This window comes from Hirundo rustica, chromosome Z (genome assembly GCF_015227805.2).
Source record: "Hirundo rustica isolate bHirRus1 chromosome Z, bHirRus1.pri.v3, whole genome shotgun sequence".
Taxonomy (NCBI): Eukaryota; Metazoa; Chordata; class Aves; order Passeriformes; family Hirundinidae; genus Hirundo; species Hirundo rustica.
Window position 1 is genome coordinate 28126753 of NC_053488.1, and position 22101 is coordinate 28148853.

The 22101-nt window shown below is 45.2% G+C and overlaps 4 protein-coding genes across 12 annotated transcripts; 2 read left to right on the forward strand and 2 right to left on the reverse strand.

Annotated features, from left to right (window-relative positions):
• Positions 1-774: 774 nt before the first annotated feature.
• LOC120765607 (E3 ubiquitin-protein ligase TRIM11-like) lies at positions 775-4532 on the reverse strand. Of its 3 annotated transcripts, none has more exons than XM_058424169.1 (7): positions 3851-3994; positions 3479-3753; positions 3013-3108; positions 2270-2482; positions 2165-2187; positions 1947-2056; positions 775-899 (listed from the first exon to the last, which is right to left on the reverse strand). In XM_058424169.1, exons 2-7 carry the CDS (start codon positions 3539-3541, stop codon positions 847-849), a joined length of 558 nt encoding a protein of 185 aa, XP_058280152.1. In that variant the 5' UTR covers positions 3542-3753; positions 3851-3994; the 3' UTR covers positions 775-846. The 3 variants fall into 3 exon arrangements, with proteins under 3 accessions (XP_058280152.1, XP_039946572.1, XP_039946573.1); XM_040090638.1 differs by lacking the exons at positions 775-899; positions 3851-3994 and adding exons at positions 1013-1692; positions 4448-4532 and having other exon boundaries at positions 3479-3641; XM_040090639.2 differs by lacking the exon at positions 775-899 and adding an exon at positions 1013-1692.
• On the forward strand, positions 2506-8172 carry LOC120765608 (vespryn-like). 3 transcript variants are annotated; one of them, XM_058424170.1, is made up of 5 exons: positions 2506-2618; positions 3991-4325; positions 5360-5458; positions 5785-6158; positions 7575-8172. In XM_058424170.1, exons 3-5 carry the CDS (start codon positions 5383-5385, stop codon positions 7611-7613), a joined length of 489 nt encoding a protein of 162 aa, XP_058280153.1. In that variant the 5' UTR covers positions 2506-2618; positions 3991-4325; positions 5360-5382; the 3' UTR covers positions 7614-8172. The 3 variants fall into 3 exon arrangements, with proteins under 3 accessions (XP_058280153.1, XP_039946578.1, XP_039946577.1); XM_040090644.2 differs by lacking the exon at positions 7575-8172 and having other exon boundaries at positions 5785-6861; XM_040090643.2 differs by lacking the exons at positions 2506-2618; positions 7575-8172 and adding an exon at positions 3458-3590 and having other exon boundaries at positions 5785-6861.
• Positions 6936-13172, reverse strand: LOC120765606 (C-type lectin domain family 2 member B-like). 3 transcript variants are annotated; one of them, XM_040090635.1, is made up of 8 exons: positions 13053-13172; positions 12451-12497; positions 11139-11187; positions 10413-10507; positions 9049-9147; positions 8182-8354; positions 7740-7846; positions 6936-7269 (listed from the first exon to the last, which is right to left on the reverse strand). In XM_040090635.1, the coding sequence occupies exons 4-8, from the start codon at positions 10468-10470 to the stop codon at positions 7056-7058; spliced, it is 651 nt and encodes a 216-aa protein (XP_039946569.1). In that variant the 5' UTR covers positions 10471-10507; positions 11139-11187; positions 12451-12497; positions 13053-13172; the 3' UTR covers positions 6936-7055. The 3 variants fall into 3 exon arrangements, with proteins under 3 accessions (XP_039946569.1, XP_039946571.1, XP_039946570.1); XM_040090637.1 differs by lacking the exon at positions 10413-10507; XM_040090636.1 differs by lacking the exons at positions 11139-11187; positions 12451-12497; positions 13053-13172 and adding an exon at positions 10577-10700 and having other exon boundaries at positions 10413-10526.
• Positions 13173-13589: 417 nt separating this feature from the next.
• On the forward strand, positions 13590-17455 carry LOC120765609 (C-type lectin domain family 4 member M-like). 3 transcript variants are annotated; one of them, XM_040090648.1, is made up of 6 exons: positions 13590-13708; positions 15429-15569; positions 16015-16169; positions 16347-16456; positions 16866-16937; positions 17412-17455. In XM_040090648.1, exons 1-6 carry the CDS (start codon positions 13639-13641, stop codon positions 17419-17421), a joined length of 558 nt encoding a protein of 185 aa, XP_039946582.1. In that variant the 5' UTR covers positions 13590-13638; the 3' UTR covers positions 17422-17455. The 3 variants fall into 3 exon arrangements, with proteins under 3 accessions (XP_039946582.1, XP_039946580.1, XP_039946581.1); XM_040090646.1 differs by lacking the exon at positions 17412-17455 and having other exon boundaries at positions 16866-17236; XM_040090647.1 differs by lacking the exons at positions 13590-13708; positions 17412-17455 and adding an exon at positions 15086-15120 and having other exon boundaries at positions 16866-17236.
• The last annotated feature ends 4646 nt before the right edge of the window (positions 17456-22101 follow it).

The window sequence follows — 22101 nt, forward strand, 5'->3', positions numbered from 1 at the left end:
CTGCCCGGGGGGATGGGGCGGGGGCGCATGGAAAATTCCCTACTCATTGTTTGATCCCAGGCAGCGGCTCTGTGCGGTCCCGCCACTGACTCCTCGAGGTGTGGAGCGGGACAGGGCGGGACACCGCGATATCGAGCCCAAACAAACCCGAAGTTTGATGTCGCGGGACAAAAAAAAAAAAAAAAAAAAAAAAAAAAAAAAAAAAAAAAAAAAAAAAAAAAAAAAAAAAAAAAAAAAAAAAAAACACAACAACAACAAACACACCCAACAAAACCTTTTTTTTTTTTTTTAAATTATGCTTTCTTCTAAGAAACGCCCAGAAGATTACTTTATTTAACAGCAGACCAACTTAATGCTTAACTAATTCTTAATTATTTCAGGCACTTATTGTTCTTTTCGAAGAATAATCCCAGCCTATATAAGGATTCTGCAGCAGCAAGAGAAGTCAGGGATATGCTAGGTATAAATATTTTCTCAGAAATTTTCTCCCTGGGGCGGTGAAGGTGGCGGGCGAGGAGACACGAGGCGAGGCGGCGAAAAAAAGCTGCCCCTCGGGGTGGCCCTGCCTTGGGTGGCCGCGGCGGTGCTGCGTGGCGTGAGTGCCCCTCGGGGCGGCCGCCGCCCCGCGTCACGGCCGAGGCGGCGATACAAGAGCCGAACCGAGCCGTGGCCGGTGCCGGAGTCACCCGAACAGCTGCCCCGAGGGCGAGACGGCGCTAGAAGAGCCGCGCCGGGCGGGCGGCGCGCTGCGAGCCGCTCCGGTGGCTGCCCAGGCTCCGGGAGCTGCGCCGCGGTACGGGCGGGCGGCGACAGACGGGCAGCACCGGGGCGCCCGGCCGCCAGTCGCTAGAAGCCGCGCCGGGGGTGACTGTCGCCTCTGACAGGTGTCTCCAAAAGGGCTGCACCGAAAGGGGAGCGAGGTGTGAACAGAACGAATACAGCAGAATAAAATAAATAGAATTAAAGAGCCGCAGAGGGGGATGGCTACTGAGAGCTGCATGGCGGGACGGGACAGGCGCAGCTCCTGCGGGGAGTCGCCGCTTATCGCGCTGCTTATCGTGTGAGGGTTAGGGGGCAGCCGAGTGACGACAGCCAGAGCCGGGGCAGCCGCTTCCAGCGGCGGGGAGGAGCGGGATGTGCTGTTCTCAACCAAGGCCGCATAGTTTAGGCTCCGGGACAGGTCCGCCACTCTGTGCCCGAGAACCGGAACCCGTGTATCCCGCTGCCCCTCGCTCGCCTGCTCCCTCCTCCCTGGCCCAGCAAAACTAAGAAAATACCTTAAAATCTAGCCTATGCATACACACAAGCACAAAAGGAAGATCGGGGGTGGGTTTTTAAATTTGTATTTCTTTAATTCGTGACCTGAACTGGTGAGAAGCAGCACAAAATTTGTTACTAATTAAAGCAGCTTGGAGGGAAGCTTGTCATAAAACTATTTGTGCCCCTAGGAATATGGGCAGAACCTAGGATAAAGATGCACAGGCAGCATCCTGCAGTCCTGCATCTCCTGGCAATGACCTCCATGAGAGCTGCCAGCCAGCTCCGGGCCTTAACGAGGCTCTCTGGCCTAGTCCTGCTCCTCCTCCTCATCCCACCGCACACATTTTCTCTCTGCCAAAAGCTGTGGGAGAGGAGTCGTGCCAGTCTCCAGCGTCGTCTTTGGTGTGGGGAGACCCATGGAGGGATCTGTGTCTGGGACGAGGGAAGAAGGTGGGGAATGATCAGGTGCAGAGCCTGCTGCTGCCTCTCCCTTGGACAAGTTCCTCTTCCTCCCGAAATGCCTCTGATTTCTCCCCAGATCATCAAATTATCCCAAAATGCAACTGAATTCCTCCCCCAATATATCTGAAATATCCCAAATACCTCTGCATTCCTCCCCAAAGCCTCAAAATTCTCCTAAAATGCCTCTGAATACTCCTAAAATATTCTGATTTCTACCCAAATACCTCTGAACTTCTCCAGGGCCTCCCACAGAGCGTCGCTTTGGCGGCAGCAGGAGCTCAGGCTCTTTTCCAGCTCCTTGGGTAGCCCCGAGGGGAGGTGGAGCCTCATTTCGCTGCAGCAGGGAAAAGGACAGGGACAGGTGTTACGCGACGGATATATCAGCCAAGCCCCTCTCCGCAGCTGGAGTGATAGGGACGTTAAGCAACCAGTTGCCACATACCTGCTTAGGATGCTCCCAACATCCTAAAAGGAAAAAGGGAAAAAAACAGTTCAAGACCCCACAGGCAGCCCTTTGGGAGAGCTTTTGGATAAGGCGGGCACTCACCTGGGTCAAGCACCTGGCCTCCAGCTGCCCGATGAGTCTGTGGACCTGTGCGACTCCCTCGGCCACCCGCAATGATTTTTCGGCGTGAGTAGCTGCGAAGGTGTCGTCCAGCTCAGCCAGCCGCCCCAGCACCGTGCGCTCCTGCTCCGCCAGCAGCCGGCGCAGCCGCTCGAACTCAGCCTGAATGCGGCGCCGCTCGGCTTCACTCATCTCCTGCAGGAGACGAAAAGTCCGAACCCCCGCACTGAATTTTCCCCTTTTGAGTTAAAGGACCAAAGTACTTACAGTGTAGCCGGGGGGCTGTAACACTGGGGCAGGGCTGGGGATGCAGCTAATTGGCGACTGCAAGGTAATTAAGTATTTCATCCCAAGGTTCTCCTTTCCCTTCCCCTGTTGCCATTCCTCTCTATATTCTGTGCAAAACCAATCCAGGCCCCGAGAAGCAGAGGGAAGTGTTAATTCCATGTTAACAAATGGCCCTTTATGACTCAGTCTGGGATGAAAATGAGCCGCACCATGACATTGATTTAAAGTATGGATAATAAGCAGCTGCACATGGAGATTGGTGCTTGCCAAACCTGCCCAGGATCTGCACCAACCACTCCAGCTGGGTGTAGGTCTTTGCAGGGTGCCAGGATGCCTCTTGGATATGATCCTATGTATTTCTTCAAGAGGGGCTTGGGGAGAAATAAATACCCAAAGACCCATTCAGGCTGCTGAAGAAAAGAAGGGACCCCTTGTACCAGGTAGTCCTGGTGTCTCTTCTCTTCGCTCACTCTCCAGTCCAGAAACTCTGTTAACACCTTCCTTAGGGATTGCAGGTGAGACTGGATTTTCTCCTGAATACACACACACACAGAGAGAGAAGAGAGAGAGAAGAAGAAGAAGGGGTAAAAAAAAAAAAAAAAAAAAAAAAAAAAAAAAAAAAAAAGCGCCAAGATTTTTTGTATGATCCTGCCTTTAAAATCTTACATTATTTGGAGGAGGAAAGTAAATAATCCCCCTAAAAAAGCCCCCTCCTCACTGCCTTTCCTGGAAAGCAGAGATCAACTCACTTTATGTTTTTTCCCACAACTAGGACCAGGCACTGGAGCCTTGCTTTCCCATGAAGAAATTAAAATATTTTCACTTTGCACCTTTTTTTTTTTTTTTTTTTTCAGGGTGAGGGAGAGGGGGAAGACCTGATGGGTCATAGGAAGGTGATCTCACCTTGCAGGTCTCATCTCGTCCTCCAAAAGTCTTCATGACCACAGCCTGTGCTGGCTCACCCATTGCCTTCTTAGGGGTTTTTGTCTCTTCAGCACCAAGGCATGAAGCTCTGGTCAGTGTCAGCACAGGAGTTTTGTGTGAATGCTGTGGCCATGCTGCCCTCCTGGCGAGGAGAAAGGAGTGCTGGGGGTTGGCCGAGGCGCAGAGTGAAGCTGCCTGCCCTTGAACCGCCCCTGGGTGTTCCTGTGCTCAGTTCCCAGCACAAGCTGCCCCAGCTGGAAAAGCAAATGTCATCACCCACAAGTAGTCCTTAAACATATTATATATCCACAAGGTTGTCTTATTTCCAGGCATTGCTGTCACATTCCTCACCTGGAAGCTACTCCCAGCTTTGCCTTGTTCACCTCCATCGTGTGTAAGGGGCCAGAGTTTGGGGAACTAGGGGGGAAAATTTAACCAATTTCTCCCTTGTGGTACCATGCAATAATTTTTTTTTTTTTTTTTTCCTCCAGTGCCTTAATTTTCCTCCCTTCCCTCCCTATTGCCTCTGTTGAGAAAATAAATGGCCCTGAAATGGGGGAAAAAGGGGCAATCAGATGGTGCAGAAGGTGTCCACACACGTCATGGCCCCATCTGCAGGCAAGAGATTGGAGGGCTCCTCCCTTCTTGGCTGATAAAAGCTGGCAGAGGCTGAGACAGGACTGAGCTTTGGCTGAGCCTGTGCCAGACAGAGGAAGAAAAAAAAATCCCAAGAGGGAAAAAACCAGTGCAGAAGCAGCCAGTGGAAGAAAACCACCTGGAGGAACACCAAAACAGCACCGGCGACAGCAAGGAAAACACCAAGAAGGTTTGAATGAGGGGGGAAATCCCAGTGCTGATAGGGGGGGTTACATCTCCCTGATGTCTGTAAGGGGGAGAAAAGAGGATTTTGAGCCCCCTCCCCATCCCATGAACTCAGAAGAGATTTACCCTTGCCTTGGTCTCAGGATCTTTGTTTTGGATTTAAAGATGTTTTGCAGTGGAGGGTCATGGTGATTATTTGCTTCTCACCTACCTGTAACAATCCAGATGGGGAATTTGGGTGAGAAACAGCATGGCTCCTGCTTTTATCTCCATTTGGGTGATTTTCTCACCTTTTCCCCACTTTTACTCATCACCCTGCTGCTTTAATCCCCTTATCCGCAGATTTGCTGAGGAAAAGACATGGAGAAGAAGCACCCTGTTTGTTTTCAACTGTCACAGCATGGTTTATTCAATTATTTTGGGGCTTTATGACTCATGCCCAGGGCCCTTTAGCACGGGCAATCCCATATTTACATGCAAAACCCCACACTGACTTCCAGAGGATGAATTTGGTGCCAGCTCTTATCTCCCCCATACACACTTTCTCCAAGGTCAACAGAAAATTTATTCCCCTCTCACAAGATTTCTCAGGATGTGAGAAGTGAATGTGACTTATCTCAATTTTAGGGACTTTCCTTGCCCAAATAAACTTTGTCAGATTTAATTGGTGAATGGTGGAGGCAGAGATGGATTTAAGATGGATAGATTCAACCTTCAGCCGACATGAGGAATGGAAATTTGGGAGTATAATAATATCTACAATGGAGATGTGTTCATCCCAATGTGCTCCTCAGGTTCCCTTCATAGTCATCAGGAAATTTATTTATTTGACCCATCTCCAAGGGTCTTCCCATAAATGAACCAAGCTCTGTTGCAAATGTGGAAGAAAAAGAACGCTGTTTTCTTGAAGTACTTTGGTTAAATGTGGTGGTTAAACACATTTTTTGACATAGAAAGGGGCAGAAACTGAGATGCAACTGCTTGAAGGATAATAATTAGATTTTATCCTTTCTTTCCTTTTCCTGTGCCTCCCGTCAGGAAAAGAGGACACAGAGGTTGCAATGGCTTTCTTCCTCAAACCACGGCCATGCACATGGGACCTTGCCCTGGATTACCACACCGCCAAACAGTTTAAAGGTAATCATATATGGCTAGAGAAGAGCAAAGTACCTGTTCCTTGTGTTCTCTGGGCTGAGATGTTCAATGGAGTTGGAGATTCTCCACCTCCATCTTCTGTCTCTCTAGGGCCTCTGTCTCCAACCTCCAACTCTTTGCTCTTCCATCTCTAACCTCAACTGGATATATATCCTCCACCTCCAACTTTCACCTCCCCATACTTACATCTCCAGGCTCACCCTTCCTCTCCCTTTCTCTCTGAAAAGCCACCAGTGAAGGTGTTTTGGGGGTGTGTGTTCTCTAGGCTTAAATTTGGCTTCTGATTAGTTCTCTGTTTTGCTTTTCAGTGGACATAACCCTGGATCCCGCCACAGTGGGTCCAGAGGTGATCCTCTCTGAGGACCTCAAAGAAGCCACCTGGGGTAGACCTCGATGCCGGTGGCCTGAAGGTCCCAGCCGGTTTGACACAGATCCATGCATGCTGGGCAGCGAGGGCTTCACCTCGGGCCGTCACTACTGGGAGGTGGAGGCCAATGGGCGTTTCTGGGCCGTGGGAGTGGCCCGTGAGTCAGTTCAGAGGAAAGGCCGAGTCCTCTTCAAACCCAACACTGAAATCTGGAGCTTGCAGAAGTACGATGAGCTCTGCGTTGCCCTCACAGCTCCATCCAACACCTCTGTCCCACTCCTCAATGGGGAGATTGGGGTTTACCTGGACTACGAGGTAGGGCAGGTCTCTTTCTACGCCGTCAGCAGCCGCCAACGCATCTTCACTTTTCCTGTGGCCTCCTTCAGTGGGGAGAGGGTCTTCCCCTACTTTTGTGTGCTCCTCTCAACCATTAAACTGTCCCCCAAGGGCTGATGCCCTTGAAGGATCCTTCCAAAAGCCAGCTGCATCATGGTGGTTGGAAATGCTTGTTGATGCTCCTCAACTCTTATTTTCCAAGTCTATGAATAATTTCTAACTCAGTTCATGGTCCTGCCTCCATCTTAGATGTCTCTATTTAGGGTTATGTCCAGGGGATTTTGGGTCTGAGCTCAGCACAGCTCATCCCAAGCTGTTAAATTCATCCAAAGCTTGTTAACAGAAGCTGGGCTTCCCTAAGCTTGTTTTGAGCTAAAAACTTCACTTTTTCTCCCAAATTCAGCTTCCTCTGAAGGTTCCTTTTGCTGACCTCACTGCCTATGATTGGCTGGGCTTCCAGCACAAATTAAAAATCTTAATTTTTGCAGGCTTTGTTTTAATACCAGCAGCTATAGCTCATATTAAAACTGATTTTTTCATCACAAGGATGTTCTCCCACCCATTGCATGCTCAGAATAGCATGTAAATATGCTCAGAATAGAATAAATTTCTTTTTCTCTAAGAAATAGAAAGCATCTACATTTGTGCCATCACCAAGTTGCCCCAAACCCAGAAAGAGCCCCCAGCGCTGCCCTGCCACGTCCCACCCCCCCACCCCCCCCCACCCCCCGCTGCATTCTCAAGAAGTATCTCATGTGGATCCCCAAAGTCTGCCTTGTTCCAGAAACACCTTGTTGGTCCCCTGGATCCTACCTCCCCCCCAATAACCCTTTGCCCAGGGAGCTCAAAACCTTTTTGAGATTTCCTTTCATGTCTCTATGGTGCACCAGATATCTGGGAGTGAGAAGGTCTCCCTGCAGCACCCAAGGAGCTGACACAGAGGTTTGGAGGCCGTCTCATCCTGTTGCCCTTGCTTGAGCTCTGCAGCTCATGTTTATTACAAACCCAGCTCCTCTCAGTGCTGCAGTGGGAAGAGCTGAGCCCATTGTCATCCAGGTAAGCACAGAGCTCATCACCACGGATCCAAAACCTGGAAGTACAGCGGACATAACTTATTTCAGATGGGGCGGCAGAAAAAAGGAGAAAAGTCACACATAGGCTTCCCCCAGCTCCACTTCCCAGGCACCAACATGCCAAAATATCTATACATATTTCTTTTATAGGAATGGAACTAATTCAATATCAATATGCCAACACTGACACTGATCTATTTTTAACATAAACCCCAAAACTTTGCAAGAAAAAAACAAACTTAAAATAAAAAATCTAGACTTAGTATTTTCTCACCAAACACCAAATTTCTCACTAAATTTTCACACCACTCCCATCTTTTAGGTCAAAGGGGAAAACAAAGACCAGTTCCAGACACACTGATGCCCTTCCCAAACATTGTCCCAAACATTGGTACCTCTGGATGTACCTCAAGTACAAGAAGAAATGCACATTTTGCAGCTGAGGAAACACCAACCAACAACACAGTAATGAAAAACATGGACTCACAGGTGAGATAGAGGTGAGCGGTTCACCCATTGCCATGGCTGCTCCACATCCTCCCGTGAAAGGCCAATCCAATGCTCTGAGATGCCTTTGTATCTCATCACAAAGCTCTGAAAGAGAGGAAAAGGAAAGGTTTTTATCTTCTTTCAACCAAAAATCTCAATTTTACCAGTTGCTCATGCTGCTTTAGGGCTTCTTTGGGGCTTGAACATTTCAATCTGCTGCCAAAAAGTGTCTTCTAGAAACAGGGGTTTATTCCTACAGTTGGCTTTGTTGAGGAACTTGAAGACACCCATGATGTCATAACCTCAAGGCCTTTTTCCCAACTTGTCACCCAAGATCTTCAAAAAAGATTTTGGAAGAGCAGCTAAAGAAACCAAAAGGTTTCTAATACATTGCTTTTGTTTTTTTTCCCTGTGCTGAGCCACTCCTCATGTCTCCTTACCAAGTCCTCCTTGCTGTCCAGGATGGCCAAGGAAGCACCAAGTGCCAAGCAGTTGTCCTGGCTGGATGTCCAGTTCCCCTCAACCTCAGAAAAATAGTAGCATTTTTCTCTGTACCAGATCCAGTCGAATGGACACTGAAAGCAGGGCTGGGCATGAGGCTGAAAAGCCTCCACTGTCATTAAAAACAGAACAGTGTTAATGAGCAGCACCTTCCCCTTGCCTCTCAGAGGTGGGGGAGATCATCTTCCACCCCATGGCTTCCAAAGTCTTGCATCATCCTCAACTGTGGGCAAAGAGAAAAATTAAGATACCAGGAGAAATCCTGTGAGAAAATAAGCTCAAATCATGGCCAAGCTTGTGATGCTGGTCAAGAAACACAGGTACTGCACATTCAAAGAAGGAGACAGGGTGGCAGGCTTAAAAAACCCCACATTTTAAAAAGGAATTTCAGAGTAGCCCTATCCCTAAACATGCCCTTGGGTGTTGCTCTCTATCATTAATGCAAAAGTAGTGAAAATGACAGGAAAACATCCTCTTATTCCCGTAGAGTTCTTGACTTGGTGAAACTCAGGCCAACATCTCCAGGCCCATTCTTCTCTGAAGAGAATACTTTTGTGTGACTGTTCTCCTGAAATGACTCTTCCTGTTGATTTTTTAGGGGTTTCTAGATGACCTCAGATCCCACAACAAGGGGGTGGGTTTGGTCTTCTGTAGAAAGACTGCTCTGAAATGTCCTTTTCCTCAAGGGAACAACAGCTTGGGTGGGCTTTGTCCTCCCCAGGAACATGGAAGTAGATCTGTCACAAATGCAACAACCCAAAATATCTCAGAGACATTACCCGTAAGACTAAAACTTCAACATTCACCTGCAAAAGCGATGGCTGTGATGAAAAGAGCCGTGAAGAGCACTGCCAGCATCACCTGACAGGCAACACGTGCCTCTGGTTTCATCTCCATGCTGTGACCTGCAGGAGAACAGACCTTCAGTGCCTCTGTGAGGGCTCCCAGGGCAGCAGCACGCTACAGGTCATGCCAAGATGATGAAAGGTTGGTCTCGTACCAGTGGACTTGGTATAATTTTGGGTGAGAAATACCAAACATTCTTCTTCATGTGGAACAAAATTAGTTAATTTTTTTATTTATGGGAACTCTTTGGGGAACATCCTCCCCAGCTCCACATGCAAACTCCTGAAATGTACTATAATTAAATTTTTGCTTTAATTTCTGAGGTTTACCTCATTAATAAAGATAAGTGGAGTTTTTTTTCTCCACCTAAACTAAGACACTTTGGGTCATGGTGCATCCATTTCTGTATCTTGTGATCCAGAATATGCCCTTTCCCTTCACCATGAGCAAAGAATATTCTATTTCCTAGGGGTTTTATCCAAAAATCTTAGTGTTTTCATCCAGTAGGACTTCCCCCATTTTTTGTTTAAGACTTTCCATTTTTGTCTCTGTCATATGAACCAAATTTCATGGGAAAACCCCTCTTCTTCCTGGAAAAATATTAGAAAGTAAGTCAGAAGCCAAATACGCCAATATTTTTTTTTTTAAGTTATATTTTAAAAATTGAAATTAACAAATGAAAATTTTTAAAAAAATCTAATTTGAAAAAGTCACAAATGTGCTAAATAAATTTTTTTAAAAAATCTTCAAAAATCTTAGTCTCTGGTTGCGTAGAACAAGATGATGGAAAAGGCCCCAAAAGTCCCTTTTTTCACCTTATTGAGTGCCAAGGGCATGATAGAGATGGGAGCAAAATCAGGAGAGCTGAAGCAAGGCAAAAGAGAAAGCTGATTTCTCCATGGAAATAAGACAATAATAAATATTTTCCAATGTGTCCAAACTGGACTTAAACACCAACTTTCTTTTTGGAATCTTCTACAGTTCAACTCTTCAAAATTTTCTTTACTCTAATCCAGAATAATTTTTTTAAAAAACTGGAATATTTGGGGGGGGGGGGGGGGGGGATATGCCTAAAATAACCAGTTACTCAAGAGCCATAGGAAGGGTTAATACTAAATTAGAATAACCCATCATGTGTGAAATTGGTCTGTTTAAAGCAAACATTCTACCTGCTAAGTAACAAAAATTCTCCCGCAAGGGAAGTGCCAGAAAAAGCTTTTTCCCCCCTACAACCTTACTTCAGCTGTGTTTTGTTCTCAAATTACAGAAATATCAAAATAAAACCCAAACCCACTGATTCTATAGTTCACTGCCCTACACTTACCTGCCGGCTTACTCCTTTCCATTCCCAAAAATCCAGAATAAACTCTAATTTCCTCCATTTTGGGAGTTCCACCTCTACAGGTGCTCTTGCCTCACCTGCCAAGCAAAGTTCCATCTATCAGAGGTGTCACAAAGACTCTCAATCCTCAATTATAATTTTCTCACCATTTAAAATTTTCTCTCTGCACCATATTTACACTTTTCTACCCAGCTGAAGTGTTCTCACACAATTAAAATATTGTCCCTGCAATTAAAATTTCCTCTCCCCCCCAATTAGTTTTATCCCCTTAATTATACTTTTCTCCCATCAGTTAAATTTTTCTCCCTGTAAGTCAAGTTTTCTCCCCATGAACTTCTATCCCAAATTAGTTTTCTCCACCAATTAAAACCTTCCCCTATTAAAGTCTCCTCATGTAACATTTTCTCTCTGCAATTAAAATTTTCTGCAATAATTAAAGTTTCCTCCCTGCAAACTTTCCCCCCATTAAAGTTTTTACTCCAATTAATATCTTCTCCCCTCAATTAATATTTTCTTTTCAATTAATGTTTTCTCTCCAAAATTAAAGTTTTCTTCCCCCACTTAAAATAATCTCCCCCTATTAAAATCCTCTAAATTAAAATCTTCTCCTGCAGTTAAAAACTTCTCCCCGCAAGTGAAATTCTCTCCTCCACTCAAAGTTTAAGGCCACCTCCCCTAAGCACCCAGGCCCATCCCAAACCCTGTCACCTGTGTCTGCTTTGCGGCAACAAGCCCAGTGCTGCGGCACAAACTGCTCCTGTGAAGAGAAACAAAGTATTTAAAAAAAAAAAAAAAGTTGTTTTGGTTTATTTTATTGTTTTCTGAGGGATTTTCCTGTGCCTCCTCAAGGGCAATGAAGAAGGGGCTGCCTGCCCACAGCCACCTGCCCACCCACTGAAGCAGGAGTTCCCCTCCAGCTCCACCTGACATCACTTCACCCTCTTTTCCAGCATTTCTGGACTTTTTTTCTCAGCTAGGGAGATGGATTGTCCAAAAGTGCTTTTTTTAGTGTGCAGTTGGAGGAAACACTGATGGACATCACTCAGTGCCAGGATGTCAGGGCACCCCAGAACAGCCCTCATGAGGCTGAAGTACAAGGATGAAGTACAGTTCCCTTCAGCCCATTTAATTTTTTTTTTTTTTTTTTACTATAAAAATATTTTTAAAGTGTTCTTGTAATTAAGCTACCCAGCTGCAGGGTTTTACCCTAAAACCTAATTTATTTTGTATTTTTAGGGGGTTTTTGTAATCACTGGTCACACACCACTGGAGCAGCTGCCTCCGCAGAGGACAGGAAGGCTGGCTGATAGCAGCTCACCACAAAAATTTTCTGTGACAAAGAAAAGGCTGTGGGTGGAAAAGAAACTGAAAATAAACATGAGATTAAAAAATATATAAAAATAAAGATTACATAAACACAAATTTAAAATAAATATTTCTTAAATTAACTAAAAACTTTAAGATAATTTAAAAATAAAATAACACTGTGCTTTTCCTACTGGGGTCTTTGGACCTTTGGGTTTATCCTCTAATTTCCCCTATATCTGGCTGGTATGGGAGCAAATTTCTGCTTCTTCCCTTGCCTTTTTTTTTTTTTTTCTTCTTTCCTTCCCCAAGTGTCTGAGGAAAAAACCCATCATTTTTACCTCTATAAAAAGGTGTTGCTTTGGGATATTGTGGCACTGACTAAAACCTGGGATTAACACCAAAAAAAAACCCAAAAAACCCCAACAACAACAACAACACCAACACAAAAGAAAAACAACACCAAAAACAACACCACCAACTGAGAAAAGGGAGGGAAAATGGGAAAATGCTTAATGTAGGCTGGAAATTGGTGGTTGTTCCATGCAGTTGCCAAAGAGTCTCAAACCTGGAGAAAATTTAGGTAGGTCTAGATGGTGTAAAAGGATGCAATCAGGAGTGGGAGGATGGGCTTTCAGGAGAAAAAAAAAATCAAAATAAAATAAAGTAACAAAATAGAATTCATTAACTGCCTGCAGGAAATTCAGATTCTTACCTCTTCCTGGGCGGGAGCTGGACAACCCCTGTCCACATCAGACCTCTCTGCCCCAGGATAAAACAGAGACCAAAGATTGTGTGAAAAACAGCAAAATAAATCACATAGAACAAAAGGCATTTCAAGTCACTCCCAGCCCATATTTTGGGGAAGAAGCACTAAATGCCACCTGTCTCCCCCTCCCCACCTGCCTGTGGTCACACTGATCCAGCTCCTGACATGCTTCAACCTCACAGTCAAAAACCTTATTTAAAGGCTTTTTGAAATGATTATTTATTCATTGTTTTTACAGATGTTTAGCACAACCACCAAACTCAGAGATGTTTCTATGCCTCCAGGTGTGCCACCTCTTCCTGGCTGCAGGACACCCATTCCCTCACCACCTTCCATTTATGAGGGAAGGGTGTAGAATACATATACATATATGCATACATATACGTATACATGTAAGTATACATCTACATCTGCATCTACATATGTGGTGTCTCTCTCTCTCCCCCGGAGCCCCGGCTCCGTTTTTGCCTCGGCTAGCTTGAGAGACAAACCACAGCTGGAAGGATTTTTTTCTTCAGGGCCCTAAAGATCCCAGAGCAGCTGTGAACCTTTTCCTTTAGACAGAGCAGGTGTCCGTCAATGGCAAGGGAAAGAGTCTGCACTTGATCCGGGGAGAATCAGGGCTTTATTCCTGTGGTCATGCCCCAGCAGGGTCAGGACCTCCATCCCCAAGCCAACAGGCATTCCATTGCTCTTCCAGGCTTTTATCCAGGGAGAAGAAGCTAGAGGCAGGGACAAGCCACTACCCAATCAGGGACAAGGTGGGAGTGGAACAGAGTTGGATTACATTCCAGTGTGGGAGGATGGGCGGGGAAAAGGAGCAGGGACAAACCTCGGGATGATGCATTTTGTGGGGGAACAGGGGGGCACAGAAGAGACCATTACAAAAGCCAATATAAAAATTAAATACAATATAAATCCAAATAATACGCAACATACATTGACATTGACATCGACATCTACACATAATGTGTGTGTGTGTGTGTGTGTGTGTGTGTGTACAAATATAACAGCAGATAAAAGCCCCAGCCAATTCCATTTCCTGGAGCCGGATGCAGACATGAGCATGTAGTTCACAAGGCAAGGGGTTGTCCAAGGGCAGTTGGGGCTGCTCCTGGGAGCTTCTGAGGAACCATGGCTGAGGAAATAATTTATGCTGATTTAAGGCATCTTGGGGATGGCTCTTCTGCTGAGAGGCATTGTGGTAAGTCCTGTTTTGCAGGGAAAATATTTTGGGTTTCATATTTTGGGAAGACTTTTGGATTTGTTTACATTTCATTTTCTTGCTTCTTCATCTCCATGTTGAGGTTTCCAAGATCACAGAGAACATTGTTGTGGGTTAAATGTCTACTTAGGTGGGATCCTGGCTTGAAAAGAGTAGGAAAAAGAGAAAGGAAGGGATGAGAGAGGGTGACAAATATCTGGAAGCCATTTTGCTTCCAAGACTCTTCATCTGTGGGGGAAAAATCGGTGCCAAGAAACCCAACATGAACCAACAACACTTGTGTTATGGAAAAAAAAGAGCCAGAGCCAGGACACTTGCTCCTTTTTATGTTTTTGTTATCAAGCTTGGCTCTGGGGGAGCTTGCTTGCTCTCTTGGCAACGAGGAGGAGGAGGTACACACAGCTTCGCTCCACAGCAAAGCTGGGGACTCCCACACCCCTCGCGGGCTTTTTCCTTGCCAGGGAGTCCGTTTCGCGTCGCTGATCAGGGGTCATCCAGCGATGGGGGACTCCTCCTCAGGTCACGGCGACTAAATAAAGCTGCCTCGGCGTACCCCCGTACCCCTTGCACTAGTCTAAAGTGCAACTTCAGTCCTGGATTCTACTTTGGTTCTCTGCTTTTAAGAGTCTCTCATTCTTGAGTCGTTCCCAGAATTCTAGTGTTCTTTTTATTTGCATATTCAGATGCTATCTGATGAATGGGAGGAGAGATACAGGTAACAAGGTGAATTCTTAATTAACAAGCAAGTAAATAAGATGAATAATCAATATTAAAACAGGAATAAGGCGAATTCTTTAAACAGAATTAGCATTAACAATCTTAATGGAATTACTTAACAATTAAGTAACTAAAACGTAGATCATTTGAACAGAACTCATTTATAACACCTGGTTGGGAAGGAAAGCTGCTGAGATTCCAGGATCTGGAACCCTGGTGGAGATGAGAGCTGGACCGACTTTTGTCTCACCAGCTCCCAGCTCTACTAGGAGCTCTAAATTAAGCCAATTTCAAAAGGTTTCCGATCCCCTAAGCTCCATCACTGGGTGCCCAAGGGTGCTCCTGAGGATCCTGCTGCATCCCCTCCTCCACCTGAGAAACCCCCCTCACCCTAGACCTCATCAGTGGTGATTTACTTTTTTGGAGGAAGCAAAGAAGCTGTAAACTTCTGCTCAAACTCACCAGCTTGACAGAGGGGCTCTTTTTTTTTTTTTTTTTTTTTTTTTTTCCTTCCCCCTCTAAACCCCCAGCTTTTTCATCTTTCATTTTTTTAAAGCAAATGTGGCCTCTTGCAGCACATGTCTCCTGTCCATGGTGGCACAGGTTCCTTTTCATAGCTGGTGGGCTGGGGCAACTCATCTTGCTGGTCCTGGTGGTGGTGCTGAGCATGCGGGGTGAGTAACCAGCTCTTATCTACATCTCATCCTCCAGTGAGTATCCAGGGAGGGGAAAGGGGGGGGTGTTTCAGCCTTTCAGTCCCTGGAGGGGACAAGGTTTTTCTGTAGAGGTGCAATATCACCCATCAAGAGTACACCCATTTTGAATAAACCTAGATTATATGCATAGCTATCAAACAACAGTGAAGAATACCAACTGTGTTTTTCAGGCTTCCTTGAGCAACTGTATGAGAAAATGAAACACAGTTTTGTGGTGTTTGTAGGTTTTATCCCCAAAAAGTCTCACCCCAGACTACTGCTCCAAGTTTTTCAGGGCTCCCCACAGCCAGTGGTGACAAGCATTCCACAGCTAGGCAGTGGGATCCAGGGAAGGAACCAGCTGGAGCAGTGCAAGTTTTCATCCCTGGTGCAGTATTTCTGCAAGCCCCAAGGGGACAGCCCCACAGGTAATCCCCCTTCCCATCTGACTCTGCTGGGAGATGCTCAGGTAAGACCTTTGTGGGGGTCTTCTACTTCAAGGAGAGACCCTTAAACCCTTGGGGTTGTGTGTGCCAAGGGTTATTTGGCAAAGAGGAGTGTTGCAAGGAAGAATCCTCTTTTCCATGCAATTTTTGCTGATCCGTCCTCCTTGGAGGAGCATCATCAGCTGCAGGGAGGAGGTTCCTCACCACTCTTCCTCCACCTCCATTGGCCAATAATGTCCTTGTGGTAACCCAGCCTCACTAACTCTCCTTTTCCCCAGTGGCTGGAAAAACCGAATTGATGTGAAAAACTCAGCAATGGGGAAAGAGCCAGAGTGTGGGATGGGTAATCCCTCAGTACCATTAGCTGGTGGCTGGGGAATAACCTGAAAACACTTTGGAGTGTCTCGTGGCTTTTTCTCCTCTTCAGCCTATGCTGGCTGCAAGCTGTGTCCCCAGGACTGGCAGCTCCACGGGGAAAGATGCTACTGGCTTTCTGAGGAATTGGGAAACTGGACTCAAGGCATGAAAAGCTGTGAAAAGCAGAACTCCCAGCTGGTGGTGCTCCAGGACAAGAAAGAAAAGGTAAATAGGGAGAAGAAGGCTTGAAAAGGACATAAAAGTCCTAGATGGGCAGGGAAGAAAAAACTGCCTAGCAACAGGAGGGTTTGGGGAAGCATTCGAAGTATGGGGAACAATTTGATTGCCATGAAACCCTCCACAGACAGATTTTGGGAGCAGCTGGTCAGTTCTGTTTTCCAGGAGCACATCAAGACTGTTACAGGCAAAAGCCCACGACCAGTATGGATTGGATTAAGGTCACATCAGAAGGTGTGGAGATGGGTGGACAACACATCTTTCAACCCCAAAATGTGAGTGTATCCAGAGTCTGTTGGTGTAAACACCAACTTTGCACCATTTCAGATCCAGTTCATGCCCTGACCCATCTCTCCAAGATGTTGGGGTTTACACAAGAGTCTCATATTCCCCCCCAGCAAAGCTCTGTAGACCAAAAGTTTAGGGCCTGTGTTGGAGCACAGTAACCTCACAGCTCCCACCAGATCCATGGGATAACATGGCTTTTCTTGCTCCACACATGTTCCTTGCAGATTTTACTGCAGGCACAGCAACTCCCCTCAAATCTAGTCACCCTCCAGTAAGAAATTATGCATGCTCAGTGAGGTGGTGCATGAAAAGGGCAGAAAACCCCACCCCACCTCTCCTTTTCTGCAAGGTTTGGAGGGTTTCCTCCTCTTCAGTAATACAATTTTTGTTTTACAGGCTTGGCACCGCTCTGCATGACATGTCTGAAGGGTGTGGGACACTGAGAGCCAAGGACTTTGAAGTTAATAGGTGTGATGCTGAGCACAAGTGGGTTTGCAAAAAAACCCCTTTCCTGCTCTGCTCTGCGACAGCAGAAGATGGAGAGAAAAGTGATGCCTCCATCTGACAAACACCCACCCCAAAATGCCCATCCCTGAAGACACTTGTTGCCAATATTGGGGGTGAAATAGCCCCATCCTCACAGTTACATCTTTGCAGGAGATCCCTGGGTTTGCAAATCTCCTTACCATGAGGATGAAGACCAGTTTTGGGGGAAGATGACCCCCTGAGCTGGAGAATCAGAAAGGCCTGTGCCTTTGGCACAGTGTTGATAGAGCTGTGGCATCAATAAAGGCTTATCAAACTGGTTTGCTTCAATTTATTGAAATAACACAGGCGAGAGCATAGGTGGTATATCATGCAAAGATCATATATAAACATTGCCAATTTCAACTCAGAAAATCTTCTGTGACTGACAGATATTACTCGTATACATCTCTCCAGGCACAGCTGAGAGTGTCAGCACACTGATGCAGGCGACTGGGTGGATGTGGGCAGCTGGGTTTTGCTCAAGTTTTGAGGATCTGGAGAGGTTTATTTTTCTTCTGAGTTGTTTGTTGTTGTTGTTGTTTTTGTTGTTTTGGGCTTATTTGTTGTGGTGGTTTTGGAGAGGTTTTCTGTTTTGGTTTTAGTTTGTTTGCTTGTTTTTGAGGGTTTTTTTGGGTTGCAGGTTGGTGTTTTATTTGATTGGTTTTGTTGTTTTTAACAAATTCCCTCCCCACCCTTTTTTTGATCTCCTTCAAATGGTAGAGAAATCTGCCAGAGGCAGAGAAACTTCTTCAGCTCCCAATTCCTAGGGAGGGGAGGGGAGGGGAGGGGAGGGGAGGGGAGGGGAGGGGAGGGGAGGGGAGGGGAGGGGAGGGGAGGGGAGGGGAGGGGAGGGGAGGGGAGGGGGAGGGGAGGGGAGGGGAGGGGAGGGGGGGGGAGGGGAGGGGAGGGGAGGGGAGGGGAGGGAAGGGGAGGGGAGGGGAGGGGAGGGGGGAGGGGAGGGGAGGGGAGGGGGGAGGGGAGGGGAGGGGAGGGGGGAGGGGAGGGGAGGGGAGGGGAGGGGAGGGTTTATTATCTTTGTAATATCATGGCAACTGGGAAAGATTCCTGAAGACTGGAGGAGGAAAAAAAAAGTTACTCCTATCCTTGAGAATGGCAAGGTGAAGATCAAGGGTTCTATAGCAGACCAGCTTCACCACAATCTCTGGGAAGATAAAGGAACAACTAATCCTGGAAGTCATTTTTCCAAACAGATGAAATACAACATGGTAGTCAGGAATAGTCAACACGGATTTATGAAGAGGAAGCCATGCTTAACTAACCTGATAACTTTCCACAATGTGAATAGTGTAACTGTTTTGGTGGATGATGGGAGAAGAGTGGAAGCTGTTTACCTCAGCTTCAGTAAGACTTGTGACACCAGGTCTAACAGCCTCACAGAATGGCTTTCAAAATACAGGTTAAGTACGTATACAATGAGGTGGATTAAAACCTTCCAGGCCCAGAGTGTTGTGATCACTGGTTTAGAGGCAAGTAATTAGTGGCGTATCCAAGGGGTCAGTGTTGGGACCAGCACTGCTAAACATTATCACCAATGACCATGAGTACATCTTCAGCAAGTACACAGTACAAAATTAGAAGGACTAGCTGATCTATAAGGCGATTGTAGGTCAGAGATAAGGTAAGATTCAGAGGGTCTTGGACAGACAGAAAAAGGATATCTGCAAGAAATCTCTTAAAGATCAACAAGGATGAATGCAGAGGTGTGCATCTGGGGAGGAATAGCACTGTTACATGCTGTGGCCTGCCTGACTAAAGAACAGCCCTGCAGAGAAGGATTTGAGAGTCTTGGTGAGCAACAAGCTGACCATGAGACAGTGATGCAAGCTGATGGCAAAGGCAGCCAACATCTTCCTAGGCCACATTAGGAAGAGAATTGAAAGCATGTGGAAGGAGGCATCTTCTGTCTCTACTCAGCACTAAAGCCATGCATGGAGCACTATGAGTTCCCCAATACAAGAACAAGAAGGACTTACCGGACCAATCCAGTGAAGCACCACAAAGATGACATGGGGACTGGAGCATCTTTCATATGAGGAAAGCCTGAAGGAACTGAGGCTGCTCAGCATGGAGAAAAGAGGCTTGGAGGTATCTTACCCAGATGTTTAAATACCTGATGGGTTGGAAGGAAGGGTCCAATATCACGCTCTTTTCAGTGATGCTCAGAGACAAGAGGCAATGGGCACAAATTGAAAACTGTGAAAGTCAATATGAACACAGGAAAATACTGTTCTCCCGTGAGGCTAGTCATACATGTTGCCCAGAAAAGTTATGACATTCAATGAGTAACTGAGTGTGATCCTGAGCAACAAGTTCTATCTGACCCGGTGTGAGGAAGAGGGTTGGATTAGATCATTTCATGAAACGTTTTCTAAAAGAAACATTTCTGTTATTCTGAGATTGGGTGGTTGTCTGTGACTATCTAATGTGAGGGTATAGGGAAGATTAAGCCAAGCTTTTTGCAGAGATGCTTAGTGGAAAGGCAAGAATAAATGGTGTAACTTTTAATTAGATGGAGAGAAACCTTTTTTTACCATGGTGGCGGTCAGCCCAGAGTGGCTATAAATTCTCTGTCCTTTAAAAGATTCAAAACTCATCAACACAAGGCCTCAAACAATCTAACTGGACCTGCTTTAAGGGGAGTTTGGACTAGGTGGCCTCCAGAGGTCCATCTCAACTTGAATGACTTCATGATTCTCCATGGCTGGATTTAAAGAATGTAACTCCTAGCAGCTTAACATATTTGTGGTAGCACTTAAAACACATTACTCTTAAATGCAGGGTTGGTAAAACATGCATGCTGTGGAATACAAGACCAGGACCTAGGCAAAGCCAAGTTACTCTAGATAGCTATTGGAAATACTGATCACCTGAGAGATGTTCCTCTCTCTATATATACCAGGTAAATAGTCAGAAGAACACTGTCCTAGAAATTTTTAGTGCTTTGAAACATTCAGATGGAACACCCCTCTGGCTAAACTCAAAGGCTTACAGATGAAACTCCAGACACACTTTCCACTAACTTCAAAGACTAAAAAAATAATTTGATTGATCCAAGTAGAACCAGGGAAACTGACAAACACTGCCATACCACGAGGTGCCTCAGCCTACTTGGCCTGTCAGTAAGTACAAACAGCCCCTGAGATTTCAGAAGGAAGCAGATGGCCTAGCTCAAAAATATGAAAAAACTGTCCATTAAATCCTTACTAAATATTGAAATCTACAGAGTGGTTCATGTCCAAAATAAAAGGAGGAGGTTAAAAAGAAATTTTTTTTTGTTGTATCTAAAAGTGTCTTTTGAATTTGATATTTGGGAATATCTTTTCCTTTCCTGAATATTCCTAACTCGCTAACCTGATTTCCACCAGAAATTTGTCAAAGATATTTAGATAAAAATGCAATAGTAAAAGTAGACTCAAAGTAAAAGGTTGTAAAAACTGTAACCAGATCTGCATCCTTACCATAAATTCATACCTAATTTTTTCTTCTGTACCAAAGTGGAAGCTCTCTAATAGTTGTCTTTGTGCAGAACTCTATTTTTGGTGCTAATCCCTTGATAATAACAGTTAATCACTCTATATACATCAGTGTTATAATCAGAACACTTTAAGTCCTCCATAGAAAGCACTGAATCAGAAGTGAATAAAGGAGGCACTTTAGTTAAAGAAGCCATGAAGGGAATTCACCAGCAAATAACAGTGGCAAAGGTGTTTTCCTATGAAAAGTAGCACTTTGATTTTAGTCTGCTCTCTTAATTGGTATAAACTGTGCCAGAAGGGGAACATGATGCACAAGGCCAGCATGTTCTAAACATATGCTTGAGGCACTGACCCAGACACTTGGTACTGACTTCGACACTTCTTCATAAAGGCAGTATTTTGAAAAAAGGTGAGAAGAGACCTTTGATCTACAAAAGATATACAGTTCTTTACTGTGTAATTAGCAGCTCCTTTTGTACAGTGGTGGATCAGGCTAACCCAAAGGACACTTTCTAAAGTGAAGTGAAAAAGAAATTCAAACTTGCCTTTCAAGGTAGGTAATGCCATAAAAAATACTGTAAAGATATTAATGACGCCTGACAAAACCACAACAACATCTGTTCACTTATCTTAGACTTTGAATTGTGCATTTCTAGCAGTTCCTCTCTTTCTTCTACAAGAATGACAGAGAAATCATGTCACAATACTTTCAAACTACATTTGCCCCTCCCCTTACGCAAAGAGGATAAAATATAAGCAATAGTGATAAAGAAGGAAAAAAAATACATACAACTGGAAGGAAATATGGTGATGACATATTGGCAGTTTGAATATAGCATCTGACTGGTCCAGATACATTTTTCCCTCTGGATCTGAGCTAGTCTGAGGGTACCCCCAAATCACCTGTTCCTTTACCTTCTTTTTTCCTGTTCTTTTACCTTTGTCTTCATCATGTTTTTAAGGACCAAGTTAAAGCATTGTACAATGTGGTGTTTAGTTAACCTGAGCATTTATTTCTAAATTTCTACTCCAAATGTATGGAAAGTATACCTGTATTACGCAGAACTTTCTAAAAGTTCAGGGGTTTTAAGTCTGGTATTTCTATACTTGCAATTTATGCATAATATCTGATCTTGTCACATGAAATAATGCCATTACTAGTTTGTTAAGTAGGCACAAGAACCTTCTGAATGAATCAAGGCAAAACTGAGTCCATCTCGGTTTCTCTTCTGAGATTCAGGTGGTTTTAGAATCTTTTTGCCTTCTGCAAAGCCCTGAGCCAGACACAAGAAAGAGATGGAATCTTCAGGTTCTGATTTTTCAAGGTTGCATGCTTTGTTTATTGTTTCGTATCTTACAATTTTCTCAGTGCCCAACTCAGATCTGTGCAGCTACTCGGGCACCTGACGATTCCTCCCGCACTGGGCTGTGGCGTTATCTTTTATACTAATTGTTACGTGTTATTTATTTATCATTATTTGCCAATACCTATCACTTATACTAAACAGGTCATCTCTACTTTGACCCAATCTCTTTAAACTACTTTGTGCCACCGTCACTGCAGAAAATGGAGTGAGGGAAGAAGAAAGAAGAAGCAAGAGACAACG

Excerpts from the sequence above, each read along its gene's own strand:
- LOC120765607 (XM_040090638.1), bottom strand. The coding sequence starts at position 3,541 with ATGGGTGAGCCAGCACAGGCTGTGGTCATGAAGACTTTTGGAGGACGA. Across the intron at positions 2,483-3,012 it reads AGAGACACCAGGACTACCTG|GAGATGAGTGAAGCCGAGCG; the intron begins GTACAAGGGGTC and ends CGTCTCCTGCAG. Across the intron at positions 1,693-1,946 it reads GGCCCTGGAGAAGTTCAGAG|ACACAGATCCCTCCATGGGT; the intron begins GTATTTGGGTAG and ends CCCTCGTCCCAG.
- LOC120765608 (XM_040090644.2), top strand. The coding sequence starts at position 5,383 with ATGGCTTTCTTCCTCAAACCACGGCCATGCACATGGGACCTTGCCCTG. Across the intron at positions 5,459-5,784 it reads CACCGCCAAACAGTTTAAAG|TGGACATAACCCTGGATCCC; the intron begins GTAATCATATAT and ends TTTGCTTTTCAG.
- LOC120765606 (XM_040090635.1), bottom strand. The coding sequence starts at position 10,470 with ATGGAGGAAATTAGAGTTTATTCTGGATTTTTGGGAATGGAAAGGAGT. Across the intron at positions 8,355-9,048 it reads CACAGCCATCGCTTTTGCAG|TGGAGGCTTTTCAGCCTCAT; the intron begins GTGAATGTTGAA and ends TTTTAATGACAG. Across the intron at positions 7,847-8,181 it reads TGGACAGCAAGGAGGACTTG|AGCTTTGTGATGAGATACAA; the intron begins GTAAGGAGACAT and ends CCTCTCTTTCAG.
- LOC120765609 (XM_040090646.1), top strand. The coding sequence starts at position 13,639 with ATGGCTGAGGAAATAATTTATGCTGATTTAAGGCATCTTGGGGATGGC. Across the intron at positions 13,709-15,428 it reads TTCTGCTGAGAGGCATTGTG|TTTTTCAGGGCTCCCCACAG; the intron begins GTAAGTCCTGTT and ends TACTGCTCCAAG. Across the intron at positions 16,457-16,865 it reads ACATCTTTCAACCCCAAAAT|GCTTGGCACCGCTCTGCATG; the intron begins GTGAGTGTATCC and ends TTTGTTTTACAG.